Genomic DNA, 26,355 nt, shown 5'->3' on the forward strand with positions numbered 1-26,355 from the left:
CGTGATGACCAAGGACAGAAGAGTGGTGGGTGAAGGTGCAGGTGACACTGACTGTGAGAGGCACGAGGGAACCTCCTGGGGTGCTGGGAACGATCTATAGCTTGATCTGGGCAGGGGTCACACGGACATAGACACACGTGAAACTTACCACATTGTAACTTTAGATCAGTGCACTTTATGTGTTACTTCTATCATCCCCTGCACCCACTAAGCTCCAATCTCACTTCCCCTGCCAGGGCCTTTGCATTTGCTGGTCCCTCTGCCTAGAATGCTCTTCTTCCAGATCTTCCCTCCTTCCAACTAGGTCTCCACTCAAATGTTGCCACCTTGAGCAGGCCTTCCCTGTGTCCCACCTAAAGCAGCCACTCAGTCCCCCCCCCCCCATATCAGCCTGTTAAAGTTCTCAGCAGGCACCTGCCCTTATCTGAGATTTTCCCCATTTTGTTTGCTACAGCAATGTCCGGCATGCAGTAGGTACTAAATTAATGTTTGTGGGATGAATAAGACCTCTCTAGAGCAGATCAGATTATGTCTGGAGACTTTACTGTCGTCAAGATCGTGAGAGGGAATTCATTTTTCGTTTTTCCTTCACCCCACAAACATTCAAGAGAGCCCTGCTATGTGCCGGGCACAATCTGAACTCTCGAGGAGTTCACAAAGGGGTCGAGGAGAAGGGCCCACGCCAGATCTTCCTGGTGGAGTGTGAGGGACAGGCATGTGCCCAGGGCTGCGGGAACGCCCAGAAGTGAGTGGCTGGCTCAGTCTCCCAGTTCCCAGGGCCGGGACCCCGAGGTGAGCTCTGGGTGTGGCCATGGTTGCCGCCAAGCAGCAGGAAGGTCTGTGCCTTGGCAGGAAGCCACCCCCTTCTAAAAAGCCAAAGAGCTCAGCCAAGGCCAGCCACTGTCCCCGCCTGCAGGCCGGGTCACCTGCTACCATGGCAACCTGCCTTGCCACGCCAATGGCACTGGGTACAGGGGGCACAGGGCCAGGGAGGCAATAAGGCATCTGCTGGGCTCCCTTGTCCTGGCGAGAGAGGCGCCCTGGCCAGCTGGCGCTGCAGCTGGGAGACTTGTGTGCAGTTCCCGCACGCGTGTGCGCGCCATGCACAAGCGTGCACAGTGGTGCCCAGGGCTACTGTGGGCAGCCTTTCCCCAAGCTGGGACTGGGGGCTTGAGTAGGGGCTAAAGAATTGTTCAATAATAAAAGCTCTCGTTTACCGAGCATTTATTACACCCTGGGCACCATTCTAAATACTTTTCACGGATTTCCTCATTCTGCTCACACAGCAGCCCTCTGGGGCAGGTACTAGTCCCACCTCACCGAGCAGGCACGGACTGGTTAAGTAACTTGCCTAAGTCTCACAACTAGGAAGCCGCAGAGCCAGGATTAGAACCCAGGCAATCGGGCTCCAGAGCTTAACGTTAACTACCAGGAGCAGTAGGACGGAGGCATTGCTTTCTGAGCTCTGCACAAGCCCTGGGGGAAAAGCAACAGGTTAGATGGAGTCTCTGGCTTGAGTGGCTCCAGCCCCCTGCAGGGGACGCAGGTAAGTCATCGCGATGCCAGATCTAAGTCTCGAAAGAGTAAGTGCAGAGGGCTCTCTGGGACAGGAAGGCAAAAGAGGGCAACCTGGCTCCCGCACCTGCCTCTTCGACCTCAGCTGGGGGCCCGGGGATTACGGTAGGATCTGCTCTCAGTGTGAGGCTACCACGGGTACCCACTTCTGGAGGCGAAACTCTGGCCTGGGAGGCCACCTGCTGGACAGACGGCAGCAGGACAACCCGGCAGCACGGCCTCCACACTTCTCCTTCAACAGGTGTTTCCAGGGTGCCCACTGTGTGCCTGTCACCATGCTGGGCACAGGGGATGCAGAGCCACATAGACGGTAAACCAGACAGCCCTGTGGAGCTTGCAGTCGGGTGCAGGAGGCGGACAATAGCCCCACAAATAAAGACACAATCTCAGATGACAATGCGAACTCTAAAGGAAAAATGTGGGTGGGGTGCCCTTAGGGAATCTGAAAGGAGGTTTTTTTGGTTTTTTTTTTTGTTTGTTTGTTTGTTTTTGAGACAAGGTCTCACTCTGTTGCTTGGGCTGGAGTGCCGTGGCGTCAGCCTAGCTCACAGCAACCTCAAACTCCTGGGCTCAAGCAATCCTCCTGCCTCAGCCTCCCAGAGTGCTAGGATTACAGGCGTGACCAACCACGCTCAGCTGAAAGGAGGTTGTCTTTAGCCAGGGTCATGGGGGAAGTCCTCTCCAAGAAGGTCATGCTTAAGCTAAGACTTGAAGGCTAAATAGATGTTTGCCAGGCAAAGAGTGGGAGAAAGGGCCTTTCGGCAGATGGGACAGTGCAGACAAAGGCCCTGAGGTGGGAACGAGCATGTTGCTGCAGCTGGGGAAGGATTAGCCCAGAGGGCCGAGGCACGCAGGCCAGGTTCAGGAGCTTGCATGTTACCCTAAAGGCAACAGGAGGCGTTGAGGGTTCTAATGAGGGAGTGGGGCCGTCCCCTCTAGCAGCTCCTGTGAGGAGTGGGCTATAGGGAGTGGGCTACAGGGTGGAGGCAAGGAGGCCATTGCCATTGTCCAGGAGAGAGACGATGGTGGCTGGGACCAGATGGAGAGGAGGGATGGATTCTAGAGCACAGTTTTGGAAGCAGGATCGACAGGGCTGGTGTTGGGTTGGATGCTGTGGTGTTGAGGGAGGAAGGAATCAGGAATCAGGGGCGGGCTGAGGTGGGAACCCTGGAGAAGGTGCAGATCGAGTTCATCCTGGACAAGTGGGGCCAGCGAGTCCTGCAAGGGAGCCTCCCCTGCATGGGGGCAGCTGGGTATAGGGGCCCAGAGCTCCGGGAGGGGCCTAGGCTAGAGGAGGGCAGGGAATGGGATGGCTGAGACCTCCAGGGGAAGCATGTAGTGGCAGGGAGGAGAGAAGTCAAAGCAGAGCGTGGTGTGGGGGAAGCTGAAGTGGAGAGGCCTAGGGAAGGGGGAGGAGGTTAAGAGGACAGAGGGTTACGAAGGAGGGCCTGGGAGGTGCAGGGAAGCTTGGTGGCACAAAAGCCAAGAGGTAGGGGCACACTTCAACTGTGTCAAAGGCTGCTGTGAGGCCAAGTGGGGCCAGAACCAATTTGGCAACACAGTCTCTCCCACAACCCAAGCCAGGGCAGATTCTGACGCCGGTGAGGCAGACAGGACAGAATCAAGTGGGGTGAAGAGTGAACTTGGCTGCGGAGGAGACGATGCAGCGGCTGGGGATGGCGGTGGCTGCAGAGATGGGAGCACAGTGGTGGGCGCTGATGTGACGAGGGGAGAGGAGGAGGCTGTAGAGATGGGAGCACAGTGGTGGGCACTGATGGGATGGGGGAGGCTGTAGAGATGGGGGCACAGTGGTGGGCACTGATGGGATGGCGGTGGCTGTAGAGATGGGGGCACAGTGGTGGGCGCTGATGGGATGGGGAGGGGGGGTGTAGAGATGGGGGCACAGTGGTGGGCGCTGATGGGATGGGGGAGGGGGGTGTAGAGATGGGGGCACAGTGGTGGGCGCTGATGGGATGGGGAGGGGGTGTAGAGATGGGGGCACAGTGGTGGGCGCTGATGGGATGGGGGAGGGGGGTGTAGAGATGGGGGCACAGTGGTGGGCACTGATGGGATGGGGAGGGGGTGTAGAGATGGGGGCACAGTGGTGGGCGCTGATGGGATGGGGGAGGGGGTGTAGAGATGGGGACACAGTGGTGGGCGCTGATGGGATGGGGGAGGGGGTGTAGAGATGGGGACACAGTGGTGGGCGCTGATGTGACGAGGGGGGAGGAGGAGGCTGTAGAGATGGGGGCACAGTGGTGGGTGCTGATGGGATGACGGGGGAGGGGGAGGGGAGGGGAGGACTTAAGGCTGCAGGACCAGGGCTTTCAGCATCTCTTTCTTCTGTCCCTTCCACTTTCACCCCGGTGTCTGCAGTCACCACGTAATGACCACCCTTTCCACAGACGAGGGCAGCTGAGCCCCGGAGAGGGGCCCGAGGTCACAAGGGGTCTCTGCCTAAGCTGGGTCCCTGCACAGCAGGCTGTTTGGAGTTATGGGAAGCCAAGAATCGTGCCAAGGTCACGTGGGTCCTTTGCCCCATCCAGATGCCCTTCCTTCCCCGCCAGGCCTGCCCTGCCCAGCCCCAGCAATCCCCACCCCCGCCCCCCGGGGCAGTGCCGCAGAGGACAGCAGACAGACCAGGTACTGCCAGAGAGATCATATTTGATGTGGTTTGAGCCTCACGCAGTTGGGGAAAGGGGTTTTTTAAGGAAAAGAACACAAAAATACAAATACAAAATTAGGTCTGGGGCCTTGGAAGGGTCTGGAACTTAAGCTTCATTGGCCTCAGGGTGGCTCTGCCTCTGACTGCCATGACCCTAACCAAGTGACTTCACCTCTCTGAGCCTGGTTCCTCCTCTGTAAAGGGGCAGCAGCAACCGCAGTCCCAGTGGGGCTGCCGCGAGCACTAGATGAGACAACCCTGGGAAGTGTTTGTGGTGAGTCTGGGCCCGAGTGCGCCCTGGACACACTGGTGGTGGCCAGGATACACTGGGCTCCCAGGGCCAGTGGGGGTGGAGGGAGGAGAGCCCCTCTCTCCCGGAGCCCAAGGGCAGCAGTAGCCCTAGGGCCAGCAAGAAAGACAGTGATGGTGTGTGTGACCCACCCTATCTCTCCTGACTGACCCCCCAGGCCTCAGCCTGGCATCTAGTGGGGACTCTGCAGATGGCCCTGAACTATGACTTCATCCCCTGCCCCCACATTTGATAGCGCCCCACAATTTGCCAAGGACGCGCATCCCACCCAGTGGCAAGAGAATGAGACCACTGAACATAGGCACAGAGAGGGCACAGGACAGATGGGAGGGGACCCATCCCGCTGACGACAGAGCCCTGGGAAACCCCACCGCGCGGGCCCACAGGCCATGCTGGAGCTCCCGCCAGAGTGCCCCTGTTTCCCGGGTACCTTGTGCTGTGTGTCCGGGACAGGCGGCGGGACTCGCAGGGCCGGGGAGCTGCCGCCTTGGGCAAGACCCACAGTGCGCTCAGGCGGGGGCCAGGCGACAGGGGTCTCCCCTCCCCAGTGGCGACAACATCCCCCCGCACGGCGGGCACACTCACCGCCGCCTCGGACCGGCGGTCCTCTCGCTCCGCTGTGCTGCCGGCTCTGGCTCCGCTGGCGGCAGACTCGCCCGGGTCGCCCTCCGCGCGCTTTCCCACGGGGGCGGGCGCTGGGCCTCCGCCCCCAGCCCCTCGGGGCGCCAGGCGCGCTCACCTCCCGGGGCTCCGTCTGGCCCGCCATTCCTTGAGCCCCTGCCGAGCGCTCGGCTGTGCCAGGCGCGGGACCGGGAACCGCCCTGCACATACCATTAAATCCCTGCGCTAAGAAACAGGAGGGCGAAGCCAGAGGCAGGCATGAACTCCGGGGCACGACTTTGACTCCAAATCCAGTGCTCCTTTCCTTTGCCATGCCCACCTCTCCATAACAATCAAGAAAACTACCCTTTTTAGCCTCATTTATTGAGCGCCTATTACGTACACAGGACACTGAGTGTAGGGGTCCAGAGGAGGCTCATAGTCTAGGAGGAGCTGGGTAGGAGGGAGGAGCGGCGCAAGGGCCCTGAAAGAGGCTGACCGGGCTGGAGAAACCTAGGCTGGCTTCCTGGAGGAGGAGGCCTGTGGAATAAGCAACATTTCTTTTTAAATGGCAGCGGAGCCTGGAAAGATGTTCAGATTTCATGAAAGAAGCAGTTTACAGAGCAGTTCCCACAGTGCGATTCTTCTAAGTAAAAGATGCACATGGACATAAATGCCTAAGAGGGGGAAACGGGAAGGATGTACCCCAAAATGTTAACCACGGTCACATCTAAATCCTGGGGTCATAGGGGATTTTCCTCTTCCTCTATGTACCGTTGGTCTGCACATTTTCTACAGTGAGTGTGCATTCATTTTGTGTTCAGAAAAGCACAACACGTAAGAACTAAGAGCGGAAACGGGCCGCATTCCATCAATGGGCGGGGCGGGGCAGGGGGGAAGAAGCTGTGGAGCCCACATGTGCTGGTCCTGAATGTGGGGAAATACTTGGACTCCCCGGCCTCGGAGCTCCAGCAGGCACAGGATAGGCAAGTGCCAGGACAGAGCTGGGAATCGTCCCAGATGCGGAAACTGAGGCTTGACAGGGTCACAGGCTGGTCAGGGTTGAGCTGGGAGGAGGACCTAGGTGTCCCGCTCCCCCTCCCCCACCATGCCACAGCCTGACTGGTACTAATTTAAACAAACACATCCCCCCCCTCCCCCACGTCTGCCCTCAGGGAGTTCCCTGGGCTGGACTTCCCCAGCAAGGAAGATTTTCCCAGCAGGGCAGGTCCCTCCAAAGTTTTGTTACTAACGCCACCAGCCCTGCTGGGGCAGCTCAGGACATGAGGCAGTTACAGGGAGAGAAAAGGTATGTGGCCTTAGATGGAACCAGCGGGGAAGGCTGCAGGTCTGAAGGGATGCCCCCCCCCCCCCCCCCCCCGGGCAGACAGGAAAGGGGGGCTGAGAGGAGGGGTGGAAGAGCAAGGGGGCGCAAGAACAGGCCAGGGAGGCTGGGCTGGGAGCTCCCTGGGAGGGAAGCCAGTACGGCCAAGACTGGAGCTGGGGGATGTGGCCCTGAGCTTGAGCTCCGGGCCTCCCTCAGACCTGACAACACCGGGCCTTTCTGGCTCTGAAACGGCGGTCTTTGTTGGGGCGGGGCAGTGGGGGCGTGTCTGGGAAGCAGGAGGTGGGGAATAATCGTGGTATGGGTGGACAGACATGAGAGCAATGGGATGACTTGGGGATGAGCCTTGTTATACCACCTGGAATCATGGGGATGTTATCTCACCATTGGATTGCCCGGTCCCCATTCCCTAAAGAGGTGTGGTGGCAGGTGGGCAGACAGGCACAGAGCTACCCCCTGCTACTCCTCACACCCGAGGCAAGGGAAGGGCCAGAAGAGCATGCTGGAGTCTTAGGGGTTTGTCCCCTCCTGACTGACGTGGCAGGGAATGGAGGTTAGCATGGAAACAGACCTGGGCTCCAATTCTAGCTCAGCTACTTAGTGCTGACTTGACCTTGGGCAGGTATTTAAGCAACCCAAGCCTCTGTTTCCTCATCAGTAAAATGGGCATAATTACACCTAGAGAATACAACATGAAAAGAGCTCCTCGGAGTTGTGCATGGAACATGATTACCCTGTACCTAGTTTCAGGATAAAAATGAGACGTATCCAAAGTACTCAGGGCTATGCCTGGCACACATTTGGTACCAGCTGGCTTCTAACAAGTCTTTCCATTTATGGAATGAACACACACTTGGCACAGCCCCCATCTCACCCCTAACTCCCAAGTGTCCAGAGGTTTTGTTAGTAGCCCTAGAACGAAAGGCTCCGAGGGTGGTTGGTGGGTGAGAATGTATTCCAGCTACCTCTAGTGAATTACCTGCCCAGTGAAGATACTTCCTGCCCCACGGGTCTGCTGGGTCTCTGGTTAATCGTATTAGCTCTCCCAGGCTTCCCTGCAGACCCAGCCTGGTATGTGCATCTCCCCGACAAGCTGCCTTTGAAGTCTGGGGCTCTTTGATGTTAGTGGGGGACGCACCAGCCCGGAGATCCTGCCAGCCCTGCAGTGAGTGGCCAGCAGGGCACAGGGCCCGAGAGTTTGAGACACAAGTTGTCCCACCCCGTCTGAGTTATCCTGAGTGTGGGCTTTGGAGTCAGACTGCCTGGACCCCAATCCCAGAACCGCTATTAACAAACTGTGTGACCTTAGGCAAGTCACCCAGCCTCTCTGAGCCTCAGAGCCCCCATCTTTAGAAAGAAACACCTACTTCGTGGGTTTGTGGAAAGCCAGAGAGAGAGAAGAAAAAAAGAAAGAGATTATGCTGTTTCCCATCTTACCTAATAAGACTCTCTGGAAGGACAAGGTCCCACTCCAGACCCTCTCAAGCTATAGACCTGTAAGACTTTAGTATCCCAAAAGTCTCAGAGCACTTCCAAGCTTTAATAGAAATATGTTCTATTAAGTATACTCCTATTTCAGAAGTATAAATGCTACAAAGTTACAAAGAACATCACAGTTAACTATTTAAATTCCTTTTACACTTACTAGTTTTATGAATTTTGAAGAATAACTTGTATTTTTTATTACATTTAACTTCCTCTTTCCAGCTTCAGTAATGTATAATTGACACAGAACTGCAGATATTTAAAGTGTACATTTTGACAAGCTTGGACGTGTAGACAACCATCACTGCCATCAAGATAATGAACACATTTGTTACCCCTAAACTTTCCTCCTGCCCCTTTGCTATTCCACCCCCTCCCCACAGGCAACCCTTGATCTGCTTTCTGTCATGATACGTGAGTTTGCATTTTCCAGAATTTTATATAAATGGAATCATCCCGTATGTACTATTTTTTGTTTGGCTCTTTCACTCAGCATCATTGTTTTGACAGTCACCCTTGTCATGGGTTTCAATGGTCCTTTTTATTGTCAGATAGTGTGCCAATATGTAGATATACCACAGTTTGTTTATCCACTCTTTTTTTTTTTTTTTTGAGACAGTCTTACTCTGTCACCTGAGTTAGAGTGCAGTGGTGTCATCATAGCTCACAGCAGCCTCAAACTCCTGGGCTCAAGCGATTCTCCTGCCTCCCGAGTAGCTGGGACTACAAGTGTGTGCTACTACACCGGCTAATTTTTCTGTGTTTTGTAGAGACGGGCTCTCACTCTTGCTCAGGCTGATATCGAACTCCTGGCCTCAAGTGATCCTTCTGCCTCGGCCTCCCAAATTGCTAGGATTATAGGAGTGAGCCACCACCGTACTTGGCCTATCCAGTCATCATTGAACTTGAATTATTCACGGGCTTTTGGGTAGTTTTGAATTTGGAATAATATATTTTTCATATTAATGCTTTTTGATGATAGCAAATGTGACTAAAACAAAAAATTAAGTTAAAATGTATTATTCAAAAATTGGCCAGGCACGTTGGCTCATGCCTGTAATCCTAGCACTCTAGGAGGCCGAGGCGGGCGGATCGTTTGAGCTCAGGAGTTCGAGACCAGCCTGATCAAGAGCCAGATCCCGTCTCTACTAAAAATAGAAAGAAATTAGCTAGACAACTTAAAATATATACAAAAAATTAGCCGGGCATGGTGGCACATGCCTGTAGTCCCAGCTACTCCGGAGGCTGAGGCAGGAGGATCGCTTGAGCCCAGGAGTTTGAGGTTGCTGTGAGCTAGGCTGATGCCACGGCACTCTAGCCTGGGAAACAGAGTGAGACTCTGTCTCAAGAAAAAAAAAAAATCAAATCAAAAATCACAAAACTAAATAGTATAAAAAAATTTAAATGCATTATCAGAGGATGGTTTTGTAAGTTACTAGCATTTATACATATGAAGTTATTAAATCTTAAAAGTGCACTAAAAATAGTACACTGTGACTTTGGGGACTCCCTTTATTATTAATAAGTGCCTGAGTGATTCTTACCATCAAGCAATTTGGGGAGACACTGAGCCATTGTGTATGTAAATCTCCGGGCACTGTTGGTGCCTGGCACACAGTGCGCACTCCCCAGTGTTTATTCTTAGTTCTCATCCTCGTCCAAGCCCTCTACACACTTGCACTCACACACACAGAGCCCTTCTCCCAGCCCCAGGCACAGAGTTAGGTCAGCAAACCCCAGCTCAACTTCAGCACCAGTGACTCCCGGTGGAGGGGAGATGGGGAGGTGGGAGGCGGGAGGCAGAAGTGGCTGGCTGGGCTGTGGGAATCTCTGAGACGCTTCCGGAGTGGGAGGAGAGGGCATCTTCCTGGTGGTCTCTTTGTTTGTTTCACAAAACCTTTCCATTCCACGGGGTTCCCAGGCTGGGCTGAGCCTTCACCTCCTGACCCTGTGGGAAGCACAAGGCTCCACCCAGGCGAGGCTGGGGAGGACAGCCGGCCGCGGGGGCTGGACGGCATGAGCTCCAGAGTCTGACGGGCCCGGCCCCTGCTCAGGTCACATAGTTCCTGCAAGGATCACAAGGGAGAGTGGAGGCCAGGGCAGCGTGCGTGAGGCCCACAGAGGCACGGCGACATGAATCTTGTCCGTAGGGAGACAGCGACACTAAGGGGCATTGCCTTGCTGATGTCAAGATGTCAGCATGTGTCAAGACAGACGTACTGAGTGTTCACCTAGCACCTATTGTGTACCCCTCCGTGTGCTCAGGAGAGTAAGGTGGAAGAACGTGAAACCAGAGGAAGCGGGTAACGTGCAGGGCTATGTCTTTTGGTGGCCACTGGACAAAGAAGCCCCTTCCCTGTCTTCACCTTCTTACCTCTGTGCCCGCCAGCGCAGGCACTGGGTTAAATACATTCATTTAACAAATATGAACTGAGTACTTTGAAGTGTGCTAACAGCTGGGGGTCCGGGGATGAGCCCGGCAGACAAAGAATCTGGCTTATAGCCCAGTGCTGGGAGATGGGAACAGATAAAAAATAGATACACGGAACCAAGCAAAATAAGTTAGTTGTTAACTGTGGAAGGGCCGTGGAGAAAACGAACGGTGTGATACGACAGCTATTTAGATGGGGAAGTTGGCAAAGGCCTCTCTGTGCAAGGGAAGTGATAAGGGACCATGCTGGGACAGGGTCTGGGTCCCCAAGTCAGAATGACTTAGGGCCCATCACAGCACTACCACCTGCTAGGTGTTCCACCTTGGGCAAGCTGCTTAACCTGTCTGAGCCTCAGTTTCCTCAGCTGTAAAATGGGATTAAACATCCAATCTGCTTCATAGCATTGATAGGAAGGGTAAATTAGATAATGCAAGCCCATGATGGTAAGCATTTATAAAATAACAGATTATGTCTATCTCATCCAGTCTGGCCAGGCACCCACAATCCATGGGCTAGTTCCTACAAAGGACAATGGGGTGTGCCTAACCCAAACCCCCCCAGTCTGCCTTTCCTGATTGATTCCAGAATGTCTTTCTCTCATCCAGCTTAGAGCAGGGGTCTCAAACTCATTTGTCTTTAGTGCCAGGCAAGTGGGTGTGATGAGTTAAGCAGTGCTGGGGACTGTGGCACGTATGGGAACAGACCCTGCCTATAGGAATAGTGACTATTCAGCTTTAGGGAAAGAGTCGGGTGGAAATGAGGGCCTGGGCCTTTCCATTCCCAAATGAAGTGAGAGGAACTATTTTATGCAAAATCTCACAAATTTTCACTGCTGATGACTTTAAAACTTTTCAAAACAGGATTAGCAGCAGACGACACACTGCTAGCAGCCAAGGCCAGCTGCAAGCATGATCTGCAGCCTCTGTTTACTGAGTGCCAAAGCCCGGCACTCTGAGGAATACCAAGCAAACCAGCACCAGCCTTGCTGAGAGACAACCCCTCCGGGCTCGAGGACCGTGCCCCATAAGCAGAGAATGGCTGGGATCAGAGCCTGAGTGAGGAGGAGGTCACAGAGGAAGAGTGCCGGAGAGGGAAGGGAGACCATGTGAGGAAGGCTTCGTGGAAGAAGAGACCCTTAGGATGGATTCTGTGGGATAATCCAATGCTTTGTGTGAATGAAGTGGGGGCAGAGGAAGAACAGCTTTGAACTTTGGGGAAGGTGTTTCCACGGGGCTGGAGTGCTTTTAGGGGACCAGGGGCTTGGAAGGGAGGCTGGAGATGGAGGCTTCTCTCTATCCCCAGATCACAGAGAGCCACGTGTGCCAGCAGGGTCACCTGGACAGTACCCCTCAGCGCTGGGTGTCAGCCTGCAAGACCAGCAGTGTGGGGTGACAGGAAGTGTGGGCACACACTGAGGGGGAAGCAAGGAGCCCGTGCTGAGACCTGCCTCGCCCTTTACGGGACTGGATCCACTCAAGGAGGCTGCAGATCCCAGCAAACGACAGTCAGTGACCAACCAGGGGCTGGCTCTTCGGAGAGAAATGAGTCTGGAGTGGTCCCTGCTTCACAGCGTGGTGGCCATCACCAAAGAGTCTAGACAACTGCTTACTTAGAAGAGGGCTCTGCTAAACTCCCCAGGGTGGGGAGGGGTGGGGACTTTTAAACTGTGTCTTGATAGATGAGCAAGAGCAGGAAGATAGTGGAAAGAGCAGGAGGGAAGAGCAGGTGGAAGGCAAGGGTATTTTGGGCCCTGCTTCAGGGATGCAGGGTTCATTCAATCACTAGGCAAATACTCACTGAGCACCTGTGCGCCAGGGGCTGTGCGAGGCACTGGAAGGATATTGTAAAGCAGGTGCCCTCCACCCTCACAAGTCCTCCGTACCTCAGTTTCCCCATCTCTGAAATGCCTCACTGCACAGAGCTTCCGTGAAGGGCAAACAGGATTGCTTACACAGGCTAACATACGTGAAGGTGGCCAGCGCCACAGCTGGCACAGAGGAAATGCTCACTAAACACGTGCCCTTGATTCCCTGGGACTCTAGCTGAGTTAACCTGCACACTCGCTAGATAAGCAGGTTTGTTCAATGAATAAATGAATGGCCAAATGCTACATGCACTGGGAACTTTACACACATTTACTATTTATAACGTTCCTGCCAAGTAGATATTATTTATCTCCATTTTACAGCTGAGCAAGAAGCTTCAACATAGTGATTAGTATAATATACCCAGGTAGGAAGTGACAGAGAAGGATCCAGATTCTGCCTCCAGGAGGCTGGACCTCGGAGTCCCAGCATTTAACCATGTCACACGTTGCTGCTCATGTCAAGGGAGGGGCCCAAAGGGCCAGATGAAAAGCATTTGAGAACCTCAAGGGACTTTGCCCTCACCCTCCTGCCAGCCAGAAAGGCCTCAAAGGTTATCTCCCAGGTCAGGGAATCTGTAGGTCAGTCTGTCTGGGGGTCTGGGACAGAGGAAGTGAGAAGGTGTCATTGCCTGCTTGGGAAAAGGGTACTTCTGCTTTTACTTGTGGAACAACAGATCCTGGACTAACTAATGTCCTTAAAAAAAATGAGAATGACTGTTAGGCTCTCTCCTAAACAGGCAAGAGAGATTCGGGCTCTTCTGGGGTGCCAGAGCCCTAGAAAGTGCAGAGATGGAGGGGCTTTGTCAGATGGTTGCTCCTGCTGTCTGAGAGAAATTCCAGGCTCCCACGTGGCTCTAAGCCAATACACATCAGAAATGAGCTTTGTCTGCAGCTGCTGGACCCTGGGAAAGGCAAGACATTGAGAGTTTTTTAAAAATCTTAGTCCAAGGCACATTTTCTTCCCTCACACATGGGGAAGCAACAGGTGCTAAAAGCAGAGGTTTGGGTGACGAGCAGACCAGCTACACACAGGCTGTTTCCACTCCTAAATCTGTGGCTTTGAGCAAGTCACCTTGTTCCCTCTGAGCTTCCGTTTTCTCATTTCTGAAGCAGAAACAATGATAAAATCAATGCAATGATTAACAAAAAGTGCTCAATAAATGTTAGCTGTTTTTATAATTCATTTTAACTTCAGCGGTTATTGACCACCTACTATGTGCCACATACTGCAGGGACGCAGGATGAATAAAGCTTTATGCTTCATTTACGGAAGCATCTGGTCCAGTATGGAAAGGAGATATATCGTCTTTTTTGTTCCTTCTCCAATCTTGGTGGATAAGGCTGATCTGTGCTGAACCTCCCTGTTTAAACAGGAACCGCCTGGATTTTAGGACGCATGGCCATTAGGGAGCTCTGGGTCCTGGAATCTACCCTGCTGAGTGTGACTCCCATACCTCAATCTAGGTGTCTGTTCCTGCCCTGCGTAGCCATTTTTGGTGCCCGAGTCCTGGTCAGCAGTAACCACAATCTATCGTTGTTTTATTTGTATGTGTGTAACCTGGATGGAGGTGCCCTCTGCCTCTGGGGCGGCGTCTGATACAAAACTCTGGGGCTGACAACCCCTAGCCAGTGAGCGCCCAGGCTGGGGACGTCAGATGACAAGCACGGAGTACTCATTCTACTACCTGTATGTGTAATCCTTTGCAATTACATCAGGTCTTAAAGCTTGCAAACCCTTATTTACATTCATTTACTCTACATGGGAGGCGTGATCTCCAGCCATGTTTTACAAATGAAGAAACTGAAAGTAGAGAGGTGGGTTACAATTGCAACAAGAACCCTAAGGCATTCAGGTTTGCAAAGTCATTCGGTAAGAATCACCAGGGTGCTTTCTCCAAATTCTAATTCTGAAGGCCTGGAATCAATAGTTTAACAAACACCCCAGGTGATGCTTATCTTCGGGCAAGTCCAGACATGGTGCCATTCACTGGTTTATTTACTTACACCTAAGATTCTTCAGGTCCCAAAGATGATATGTACTGTGTGGGAGCAGGATGAACAAGACAGCTGTCAGCTTTAAGGCGCTAACAGGTGGCTAGGCGAGCAGCGTGTCCAGGGCCCTGTGGTCTGCAGCCCAGGTGTCCTGATCCCAGCTGGGTGGGAGGACACAGGTTTGGAGCTCCCGGCTGAGCCTGCTGGGCCTCCTTCCATTTCCTAACACCTGCTCGGGTCTGAGCCTGCGGTTCTTGCCAGCTAGAGGCCTCCTGTGAAAGCTGCAGAGGTGTGTAAAGCACTCAGCACTGCGCCTGGCACACGGTAAGTAATCAGTAAGTGCTGGCCAGCTGCTAACGTGCTGGCCAAGGCTAGGAAAGGGCGTGCGCGCTGGGTGGGGGAGCTCCGGCAGAGAAAGAGCCCTCACGTGTTTAGGAAAACAGTTGGGGCCTGACACCTGGGCAGGGATTTACATTTCTTTAAAAGTAATTCCAGCCCGGACCTGACTTTGCACCTGGAAGGGAGGCAAGGCGGGGATCACTGTTGTGCAGATGAGTAAGGAGGGCAGGGCCCAGAGACTTGAAAGTGAGGGATCCTGAGCTGAAACGCAGGTACTGCAGGCAGGGGTTGCAGGATGTGGGCTACACCTTTTTTCCTGAAATCCCTGGGGTGATGTGTGCCAGTGGGGGGAAGAGCCTGATGCCACCAGGATCACCCCATTAGCTCTGCCTGGCCTCCAGCTTCAGCTGAACACTCCCTTTTCAGGTGGAGAAGTCTTCATCCCTGCCAGTCCTGCCCTCTGTCTTCCCCAGGAGAGCACGTCAATACTGAAGTTGCTATTTGACCCCATGGGATAAATAGCACAGTTCTGACCTGGGACTTTGGCGGGGACAAGCCTGCTCTGTCTCAGCAGCAAGGCCTTTGGTACCTATCGGAGCAGGGTGCCAGGGTGCCCAGATCCGGTCCCTGGATCTAAGGCCTCCTGTCCACGAGGCCCGGGCTCAGGTCTGACCTCGTCCCAGCAGGGGGTCCCTCGGCGCTCCCCCACTCGGGTGGTGGTGGGGGTTGCAAGATCTTAAAGCTTCCCAGGAGGGAGGAAGGGCGGGGGCGGGGCTGCTGCTGAGGCCCAGGATATAAGGGGCAGAGGCACAGTCGTCTCACCCGGTAGCCCACCATGCACGCCCGTCGCCTGCCGCTCCTCCTCCTGCACGGCTGGTGGGCCCTGCTCCAGGCGGGCGCCGAGACGGTGCCCGCTGGGCCTCTACGTACGCGGGGGCAGCCCTCGTCGCCGTCCCCTCTGGCATACATGCTGAGCCTCTACCGCGACCCGCTGCCCTGGGCGGACATCATCCGCAGCCTGCAGGCGCAAGGTAGGCTGCTCCGCGCGCCCGCCCAGCACCCCGGGGCGCCTCGGACTCGGGAAGTGCGCTGGGGCGGAGGGGAGGCTGCGGCTCGGTGCTGGGGACGCCACCGCCCGGGCGTTCCGAGCCCAGGGCTCGAAGGGTCCGGATCTTCAGGTGTTGGCTCGTCTGCAGGCTCGGCTCAGTGCGCAGCGTCGGTGGCCGGAGAGTGTCCACGGCCGAGAGGGGAGGGGATGCCGGCGTCCAAGGTGTGCCCCGTTAGGGACCACTGCCTCCCGGGTCTTGGTTTGGGGGGGAGCCTGGTTGCGCCTCTTCTCTTCCGTGTGGTCTTGTAAAATCACGTCACCTGGGCGCCTCGGTTTGCGCATCTGTAGTCTAGGGTAACTACCTCCCTTAGAAGACTGGAGCGGGCTAGGTGACAACGCACGTACAGCGCTCGGCACGAACCGGGCGTAGTAACGAGAAACAGTCGTTAGTATTGCTGTAATTATTATGTCTTGTCGATTTTTTTTTCTCCTTGCGAGTGAGGTTGAATGGGTCCCGGGGCCTGGCGTGGAGCATCTCAGGCTGAAGTATGGAATATCAGGGATTAGGGCTCGCAGGTCCGAGACTAGAGGTGTAGGGTACCCGAAACCGCGAGCTGAGGCAGCCTTGGGTCCTCGAGCCCCGGCTGCGGAGGTGTCTAGTGTCCAGGATGGCTCCAGGTTCGGGGCCTAGATTTGGAGGAGGTGCGGGTGTCAGAGGCCGCAGCGACCCCGAAAGTATCGCCCTCGAGGACGTGGCAGTGCCTTCTGGGCACGGAGTGTGGCGGGCAGGTGGGTGCTGAGAGGGGGCCCCGACCCAGGACTCCCTTCTAAGGCGCAATCTACATCCCGCCGGCGGGGCAGCCCCTGCCGCCCTCCCTCCGCCCGCGGGGCCAGACGGCCCTCCCCGGGGCCGCGGTGCAATCCACATCCGCTAACCCCACCCCTCCGACCTGTCACCCCTCGTGGCCTGCGGATGGGGGCTCCTAGCTCCCACGTCTAGGGTCAGACGGCCAGTGACCCTTTCTGGAAGGGTCATCTGCGGACCAGCCAAAGGAGGTGGGCGGGTACCCTGGGGGGCGGGGCAAAGAGAAATTTGCTCGAATGCGAATGCTCAGCCCTTCCGCTGGGGGTTGGACAGGGCAAAGGGGGAGAGCGCATTTTTCCAGTTCACGCCCTTCTGGAAAGTTCCAGAAGGTTTGTGAGGTTGGAAGACTGGGTTCTGGTCCCTCAAACCCTGCTCCCTAATTCTGTGTGTTCCTGGCACATCGCTTTACTTGTCTGGCTTCCCTTGTGTAAATTAGGGGGCTGTTCCCTTTCTGCTGCAGAGTGTGTGCATGTGTAAACATACAACGAGGGGTGTGCTGGATGGCTCACACCTGCAATCCCAGCACTTTCGGAGGTTGAGGCAGGAGGATCACTTGAGCTCAGGAGTTCAAGACCAGCCTGCGAAACATAGGGAGACCGTGTCTCTGCAAAAAATAAAAAATTAGCCAGGCGTGTTGGTGCTCCGCCCCTGTAGTCCTAGCTGTGGGAGGATCGCTTGAGCCCAGGAGTCCAGGCTACATGAGCTGTGACGCTGCTACTGCACTCCAGCCTGTGAGAGAGAGCGAGATCTTGTCTCTAAAAGTGTGTGTATAGAAAATTTCTTAACCATTTTTAAGTGTACAGTGGCATTCAGTACATTTACATTATTGTGCATTTGGGCTCATTTTCTAAGAGCAGTGAGAAGAGCCTGCCTGGAGGGAGCCTAGAGACGGGATGCCCTAAACCGGCCCCTCCTCTCTCGGGTTTATTTATAAGCTGCACCACAGTAGCATGAAATGGGTGTTGGGGTCCAACTAAATTGGGGTTGCATCTGTGTCTGCCGCTGTTAAACCTTCTTCACCTTGGACCTTCAGTTTCTTCATTTGCAAATGGTGACAACTGTGGGAGGGTTTAAGGAGACAATGGTTGAAAAACACTTTGACATGGGAAGTAGCCTAGGGTAACTATCCCTATAATGTAGAGTGGGCACTCAGTGTCGTGCCCCACCCTCCTTTCTAAGGGAGTACCTAGTCCTGCCTCAGCATCACTGCTTGACGGGAGGAGAGTGTCAGGTGAAGGGAAGGGAACCCAAGGGCATGAGTCCAACTTCTTCCTTCTTTAGAATTGGTGGATCAGGATACCACTGGGGCCTGTGTGGCCAAGTCTGTATTCAGCTCATGGATGGGTTTTTCTTTTTAGAGACAGAGTCTCACTTTGTTGCCCTGGCTAGAGTGCAGTGGCATCATTATAGCTCACTGCAACCTCAGACTCCTGGGCTCAAGCGATCCTCCTGCCTCAGCCTCCCGAGTAGCTGGGACTACAGGCCCACGCCACAACACCTGGCTATTTCTTTCTGTTTTTTAGTAGAGACAGGGTCTCACTTTTGCTCAGGTTGGTCTCGAACTCCTGATCTCAAGTGATCCTTCCAACCTTGGCCTCCCAGAGTGCTAGGATTACAGGTGTGAGCTACCGCGCCTGGCTCTCATGGATGGTATTCAGGGTGTCTGAACCCCTTCCTCATACCTACCTTAAAAGCATAGTTGTTATATTAGTGGGTGGATGTATTTTTTTCATGGGGAGAACATTCTTGCCTTGCATGAGGCATCAGTAACCTCTAAAAGATTAGGAACCCCTCTCCTAAGATGAGCCAGATCTAGGAGATCCTATGAGCACTGTGTCCCAGGGACCCTGGGGGCTGGCGGTGATTATGGAGTCACCAACTTCTTCCAGCCAGCAGGAAGGAACAATCTCTTCCCTGCCCCTCCATGCACACTGCCCATCTGTTTACAGATGACTTTGTGCCCTTGTCTAGCTCCCTCACCACCTGGGTGGACACCCTCATTTCTAACTTTTGGACCTGGGTAATAATGAAGTGGGTCTCAGTTCAAAATAATCCTTATGGGAGAAAAAAAAAAGAATGAGGTGCAGGTGATGATAGCCAACACTTCTTGAACTGTGGTTGTTGTGCCAGGCAAAGCACTTTACATGCATTATCTCAGTTAATCACAACACCCCTGGAAGGTGGATACTCTTACCATCTCCCTTTTACAAAGAGGGAAACTGAGGCCCAGAGAAGGAAAGCAACCTAACCAATGTCACATAGCAAGTGGCAGAATTTGAACCATCATGGGGAGACTCTGGGACCCCTGCTCCTAACTGGTAAGCCGGGGTGCCTTCCTCTAAAAGGCCATTTGCAGATACTTGGGATAAAATATTTTTAAACTCGCTGTCTCTTGGCCTCCTGGTGCAGGTGACCAGGACTTGCTGTAGTGTCCCGCTAACCCCCAGGTAGTCAGGTCAGGTGGCAATGGGTACTGGGTCATGTCGGCCCCTCCCCACACCTCTGCATTGTTAGTCAGGGGCCGGTTATTGCCTCCTGCAGGTGCTAACGAGGAGGGAAGTGGAAATTAAGTGAAAAGGAGCTGCTGGAGATGGGCTGGGAGGGGCTGCCAAGAAGCTGAAGCTGGGAATTGCCCCTTTATGGTGTAATACAAGCTGGAGTTCCCAGAGAAATTCATAGCCTCTGACCAAAGATGCTCTGTGAGACAATAAAAAATTAAACTGTTACGCAGGCCACCCAGACGACCTAAATCAGATCGTCCCTACCTCCAGGACCTATTCACAAGAGTTACTGACCCTCTGTTTTATTTCTGATGAATAATCCCTGACTTTTTTTTAGCAATAAACCTCTAAACCTCTTTATTTCTCTGGGTCCTTGTGAAAATGCAGAGAGTACTGTGTTGTTATTCCCATTGCAAAGAAGAGGGAACTGGGCTTGAAAGTTAAAGATCACTTTTAAGTGACCTGAAGGTCCACAAATACGTGGATTTCCCAGACAGCAGATGAAATTAGTCCAGGACCAAAATAAATGGAACGTGCTCCCTTATCGTCACCCGGTCTGGGTTTGGTTGTTTTGGGTGGGTGGGACAGGGCTGCGTGTGTGTGTGTGTGTGTGTGTGTGTGTGTGAGTGACGGCTGTGTGTGTGCCCCAGGTGTAGGAATGACTTGGGGCAGGAGGGGGTGAGCGCCCCGTAGGTAGGTAGATAGGAAAGACCACTGACTGGAAAACTGCAAAGTCCATGCCAGGTCACACCAAAAACACCTTTAGAAACCTATTTGCAAGGTTGCCAAAAACTCTAGAAGTTTCTGTCTCCCTCTTTAGGAACTAGGCCAGGGAGAGAGTGGCCAGTCTTTGGCTCCCTGAAAGCTCTGAGCTTTTTCTGTATGCTTATCTCTCTCTCACTGTGCCTGTGAAGCAGGCCACCCTTCCCAATGAGAAAATAGAGCCCCAAAAGGTGGCTTGCTCCAGGGTCAGAGGGCGAAGGGAAGCCCAAGGTTCAGGTTGGAAGGCTGAGGGGTTGGCCTGTGTGAGCGGACAGAGTGGAGGGGCAGACGGAACTCATCTGATTTTTACCAGTTTTTCTGTAGCTATGGAGGGTATCTTGAAGGGAGACTAGCAGAACAGTGATCTGGAGCTTGGGCTTTGCAGTCAGGCAAATCCAGATTTACTCTGGGCTCTGCCACCTTCCGAGAATGACACCTTGGTCAGGTCCTTTAACTCCTCTGAACCTCAATTTTCCTCATCTCTAAGATGGACACAAAATGCATTACCAACTTGTGTAGGGTGTGGGTGAGGATCAAGAGATGATTCGTCTAAGGTAAGGACTCGGCATGAGCTATGGTGGTGGTTAAACTGACTGAGTTTGGGGGAGGCCCGCACTTACCCTGTGTCCTTCCTGGTTTTCTCCCACCCAGATGTGGAGGTAGATGGGCAGAACTGGACCTTTGCTTTTGACTTCTCCTTCCTGAGCCAAGAGGAGGACCTAGTGTGGGCTGAGCTCCGGCTGCAGCTGCCCAGTGCCGTGGCCTTCCCTGCCGCGGACCCACTTTCCATTGAGATTTTCCACCAGCCCAAGCCAGATTCGCAGGAGGCCCAAGGCGACTGCTTGGAGCGGCTTCGGATGGACCTGTTCACAGTTACTCTGTCTCAGGTCACCTTTTCCTCGGGCAGTGTGGTCCTGGAGGTGACCAGGCCCCTCTCCAAGTGGCTAAAGCACCCTGGGGCGCTGGACAAGCAGATGTCCAGTGTGGCCCGAGAGTGCTGGCAGGGGCCCCCCACACCGCCCCCCAGCAACGTGCTCCTCGTGCTCTACTCAAACCTCTCCCGGGAGCAGAGGCGGCTGGGCGGCTCCACCTTGCTGTGGGAAGCTGAGAGCTCCTGGCGGGCCCAGGAGGGACGGCTCTCCCAGGAGGCCAGCAGCAGGCACCGTCGACATCACTTGCCAGACAGAAGCCAGCTGTGTCGGAGGGTCAAGTTCCAGGTGGACTTCACCCTGATCGGATGGAGCTCCTGGATCATCTACCCGAGCCATTACGACGCCTACCGCTGTGAGGGCGAGTGTCCTAACCCCGTGGGGGAGGAGTTCCATCCAACCAACCATGCGTACATTCAGGTGTGATACCAGGGCTTGAGGGGAAAGGGAGGCCGTCAGCTATGGGGACATACTCCTGGATCAGGGGGACAGGACTCCAGCTTGGCTATTAAATTACTGTGTTCATTCATTCAGTTATTTAAGCGCCTACAGTGTGCCAGAGCCCGCGCTAGGTATCGGGGACACAGAGGTGACCTGATCAGCATCCTCTTAGAGCTTACAGGAGTCATATCTTGTTGGGTAGCCTTGAACACATTGCTTCCCTGGGACTCTTTCCTTGTCTCTCATAAAATTGGGTGGGGGGATAGACCAGAGGATCTCAACTCCTTCTCAGCCTGACATTCTAGGGAAGGAAGTTCAGAATCCGGACTTTGGGGATAGACAGGCCTGCATTTAACTCCTTACTAGCTATGTGATACTGGTCAGGCTGCTTACTCTCTCCAGCCTCAGTTTCCCCACCTGTAAATGGGGATGGCAATGCCGTCTTTCATACGGATGCTGTAGGGTTAATGAGATGACATGCATGCAGCATGTATGGTAGTTGACAGGTAACAGGCATGTTTGTTGTATTGTCTCACTAGAACTGTCACTGAGGAAATGGGGGCCACGTTTATGGGGCCATGGTTAAAATAATACTGTTCCAGCCATGGTATTTTTGCTGCCTAAAACAGGAATTGACTACCCATTTCACAGAAGTAGACAAGGCCAGAGGCTGCCACCAGGTGCCACTAAGGTCTAGGAACACAAGGACTGGTGTTAGGAAGGAGAATGAGATGGAAAGAACAGAAAATGGAGCCCAACAAGGTGGCCTGCCCTGTTCTGAAAGATCACATGGAGCTGAAGTGTTTCATTTTACTCCATGAAGCCTGGAATGACTCTCTTGGACTTGCAGTATCCTCCATGCCAAGCCTCAGGTGGGGTTCAGGGGCTCTGGGGAGCCTGAGCACGTGAGCTGAGCTCACAGGGCTTCTGGTGGGGCCAGAGCCTCAGAGGAGCTGGCCTGGGCAAAGGTCCCATGAGCCTCACTCAACGCCACGTACTCCACCAAGCCACCTGCAGCATGACCCCAAAGACCCAGACAGTCCCAGTGGCCAACGCTGATGCTGATCAGAAAAGACATTTCTAGATCACAGGGACAGGGCCTGGTTCCAAAATGCCAAGGGGTTGTTACCTTTTCTCCTATTGACTCATATCTGCCCTTCTCTGGCAAACAAATCTATTCCCGTAAGAATTTCCATGTGATTCTCTGCTTCATATTTCTGGAGCTATTAATAAACCAGGAGTTTCTTGGAATATTTTAAAAATTGGTATTCACTCTGGACTAGAACAATAGATCATATAAATTAGCTACTGCTCTACTGAGATACATGTAACTTTTTGAATCTTTCTATTTAAAGTCTTTTTTTTTTTTTAAAAAAGCTAAAGTTTAGACATTAGAGTTCATATATTGTCATGCTGATTCCTTTATGAAAATAATTTTCTATTTTTTCACCCTGAAACTGATTTTAACTCTAACTTTTTTACTCTTTACCCAGAAATACTGTTCTGATCTTCCCACTGTTATGTGAATTGACTCTCCTCCCTCCCTCTTACAGAGTCTGCTCAAACGTTACCAGCCCCACCGAGTCCCTTCCACCTGCTGTGCCCCCGTGAAGACCAGGCCACTGAGCATGCTGTATGTGGACAACGGCAGACTGATACTAGATCACCATAAAGACATGATCGTGGAAGAATGTGGGTGCCTTTGAGGAGATCCTGGAGGGATCCTGGATTTGCCTGCACTCCGGAAGGTTGGGAAGCTCCTGGAAGACATGACAACATCCAATCCAGGGAGGAGAAACAGAGGGGAAACGCTGCTCTGCCCACCGGAACTGAAGAGGAAGGGCTGCCCACTCTGTAAATGAAGGGCTCTGTGGAGTCTGGCCAAGCATAGAGGCTGCATCCGGAAGAGGGAGGAGGAAGCCCACGCAGGGCGCTTGCTAGGTTTTCTCTTTACTAAAAAGACAGTGGCAAGTAAAAGCACAAGTGCAAGAGTTCTTCATTGGATTTTTTTTTAAACCTGTGAACCCCCTGAAATTGTATGCAAAAGTTGGGACATATGTGCCTTTATTTTTGCGGTGGGACAAAGTTATCTATAGTTTTCATATGATCTGTGACCTGCTCCTCCCCAAAGATTAAGTGTCACTGTCCAGAGTCAGCTTTCATTGCCTCAGGCTAGATTGGGGGAGGCCCCCCCCCATCTTCCTGACAGGCTGGTGGCAATCTGTTGGCCTTGTCCAGAGGCTCCCTGGAGTGGGTCTCTGCTATTGGGTTGCACAAACAGTAAAGCCATTGTCTAGTTCTCCTAGGCCAGCTGGTGCCTTTGGAGAGGCAGGAACTCATCCAAGAGGACTGGCCATTGTGGACTACAGAAGCTAGAGCCCTCAGACATCCCCAAGTCAGTCTGCTCTGGCATATATTAAAGTTGGTGACAATTCACCTCCATCTCTCAGTGTGTGCTATTAATGAGGCTTCTAAGCTTCCTGTCCAGCAGGGGTGAAGGCCGTACCCTGGTTGGCAGGAAACTCGGGTTATGGTCGCAGCTCGGCCACTGAGAAGCTATGTGACCTCAGGTAAGTAATTCACTGCTCAGCCTCCTCTTGTAAGATGCAAGCTGGTGGATGCTCATGCATTCATATTACATGTCTGTTGGTGGGCTCAGACGAACCATGAGTCTTAAGCCACAGACTGTCTTCTGGGCCTCATCCCCATCTCCCTTTATAGCTTATGAAGCCTGCTAAGCCCAGTCCCTGCCATATCCCCTTTATCTAAACTTTATCAGTTTTGTTACTCAGGGTTCTAGGACTGACTGCATTTCAGGTTCCATGTAGCAGCACAGCAAAAGGAACCCGAGCTTGCTTGTAGGAAGCTCTACCACCAAAAACTCCTGAACACAAGTCTTCATCTTCTGGATTAAGCCTCGCTGAGAATGCAAAAACAGGGACTACTTTTTTGTTGTTTGGAGCAAGGGGCCCATTTAATTGGGGATGAGTCCACAGTAAATCTATCCCCACCCTCCTTTCCTAAGGAGCCTGTCCACTTGTGTTCCAGCCTTAGGAAAATGATTCCAATCATGTATGACCCTGTTGAGTTTAGGTGAACTCATCTACAGCCTTGATTAAGTTGATTGAGCCAATGCAGCCATCCTGGCCCAGGTAAGTGTTCGATTTGCTAGAGCCAGGCCTGGCTTGAGAAATCTCAATGTCTTACTTTGGCAATAAAGCTAATGCAACTGTTCACTGCCTGGACTGGAAATAGACCTGCCCAGATCCCTCCACAATTCAGAATAAGAGGATTCTGCATCTGACTCCACACACACACAACAGCAGAGCTGGGGCAGCCTTGTGAGGTCAGCTTGTCCGATGCCCTTTTCTAAATGAGACCCCAGAGGCCTCCTGGCCTGACCACACAGCTAGGAGTAGCAGGGCCAAGAGCTGAGCTCTGGTCTCTTGAACCCTGTGGACACACACTCTTCTTAATACCATCTAGGGGTTTTTGCTCACCTAGCTTTGAATCAAGACCTTAGCCTTTGGAACAAAACATTGGAACCCAATCTGGCTACTGAACTGAAGTTCTTAGGAGTGAAAATCCCACCCCAGGACTTCAGAGCATCCTCTTTACTAAGTAGGTACCCAACAGTTCTTATATGGCTGGGGCCAGGAGAGTGAAAGGTCAAGCTATTTGTGGCTATGGCTTGTGGGAGTGTTTACAGTTAGCGGCTCTATTGGCTCAGAACAAACCTGACGACAAGGCATTGCCTCATGTCAAGCTAAAGACGTAGGCACAAAGCAGTGAAACTCTTGTTTTGCTGACCCCTGCTGAAAGCTCAGTGTTTGCTATGCCAGCAGCAGGGTCATCGTGCCCGGACAGAAGTATCTGGGGCAATGCCTACCTACCCAAGCCTACGGACCAGCTCTGTGCTCTGGGCCCTGTGTGCTTGCTGGAGGCTTTGTAAATCAGGAAATACAGCCTTGGAGAACTGTGTCCTGCCTAAACCTGGAGTTTTAATAGAATAGTCAGTTATTTTAACTTGTTCTGAAGGCAAAGGTCTACCATTCCTCAAGCAGTGCCAAGTTACGAGTGGGAAGAATTGGATCCACTGCTCTCCCTGGTGAGGGAAGTGGGTGGGCCTGGCAGTAGGTAGGCGTGGAGAGAAGGAAAGACATTGTGAGAGGAGAGAAGCAGAAACACAGGATACACAGATGGGGGAAGTGGCTGTGACCCTCAGCACTATAACTCGGGGTTCATCTCCATCTTGAAAAGCCTCCCTTTCTTATTAGCAGTAAGATCCTTGTCCCTCTATCCTAATTGCTTTGGGGCAGAGTAAAGAAGGTATGAAAGTGCCTTTTTTTTTTTTTTTTTTTGAGACAGAGTCTCACTCTGTTGCCCGGGCTAGAGTGAGTGCCGTGGCGTCAGCCTAGCTCACAGCAACCTCAAACTCCTGGGCTTAAGCGATCCTACTGCCTCAGCCTCCCGAGTAGCTGGGACTACAGGCATGAGCCACCATGCCCGGCTAATTTTTTTGTATATATATATTTTAGTTGTCCATATAATTTCTTTCTATTTTTTAGTAGAGACGGGGTCTCACTCTTGCTCAGGCTGGTCTCGAACTCCTGACCTCGAGCGATCCACCCGTCTCGGCCTCCCAGAGTGCTAGGATTACAGGCGTGAGCCACCGCGCCCGGCCTGAAAGTGCTTTTAACGTTATTTTGGCCTCGACCTCCCTTAAAGAGATTCGTTAGTCCTTCTAGAGATCTCATGACCAGGCGGTTGGCTGCAGTGGTCAAGCGCGCTACACTCTCAAAACAGGAGACAGAGCTGAACCACCTGTGGTTGTCCCTGCCACCTGGGCTGTGCTTGAGTCCTTTAAAAAGAACTACTGTTTACTGAACTCTCAGGCACTGGGATCTCCACGATCTCACCTGAGCCTCAAAACCTAGAAAAGTTACTACTTGACCCTGTTTTAGAGAAAACAGAGGCTTAGAGATTAAGAATCCTGCTGGAGGTGAAGTGGTTACTAAGCAGCACAGCTGGAATTGAAGCTGTCTGACTCCAAAGCCTGTGCCCTGAACCTCTGCACGGTCCTGTCAGGGAAGCTTCAAGTCATTTTATTCTCTGGACCTCTGTTCACAACTTCTAAAACACAAAAGGACAGGATTCTTGTTCTCAATACTAACAAGCAAGACTTGCTGGATTAGTAAT

General features: G+C 53.0%; 1 protein-coding gene across 1 annotated transcript; it reads left to right on the forward strand.

The window, feature by feature from the left end:
* Positions 1 to 15,445: 15,445 nt before the first annotated feature.
* NODAL (nodal growth differentiation factor) lies at positions 15,446 to 22,862 on the forward strand. Its single transcript, XM_069460982.1, has 3 exons — positions 15,446 to 15,641; positions 20,438 to 21,135; positions 22,710 to 22,862. Exons 1-3 carry the CDS (start codon positions 15,446 to 15,448, stop codon positions 22,860 to 22,862), a joined length of 1,047 nt encoding a protein of 348 aa, XP_069317083.1.
* Positions 22,863 to 26,355: the final 3,493 nt, after the last annotated feature.

This window comes from Eulemur rufifrons, chromosome 28, assembly GCF_041146395.1.
Source record: "Eulemur rufifrons isolate Redbay chromosome 28, OSU_ERuf_1, whole genome shotgun sequence".
Classification (NCBI taxonomy): domain Eukaryota; kingdom Metazoa; phylum Chordata; class Mammalia; order Primates; family Lemuridae; genus Eulemur; species Eulemur rufifrons.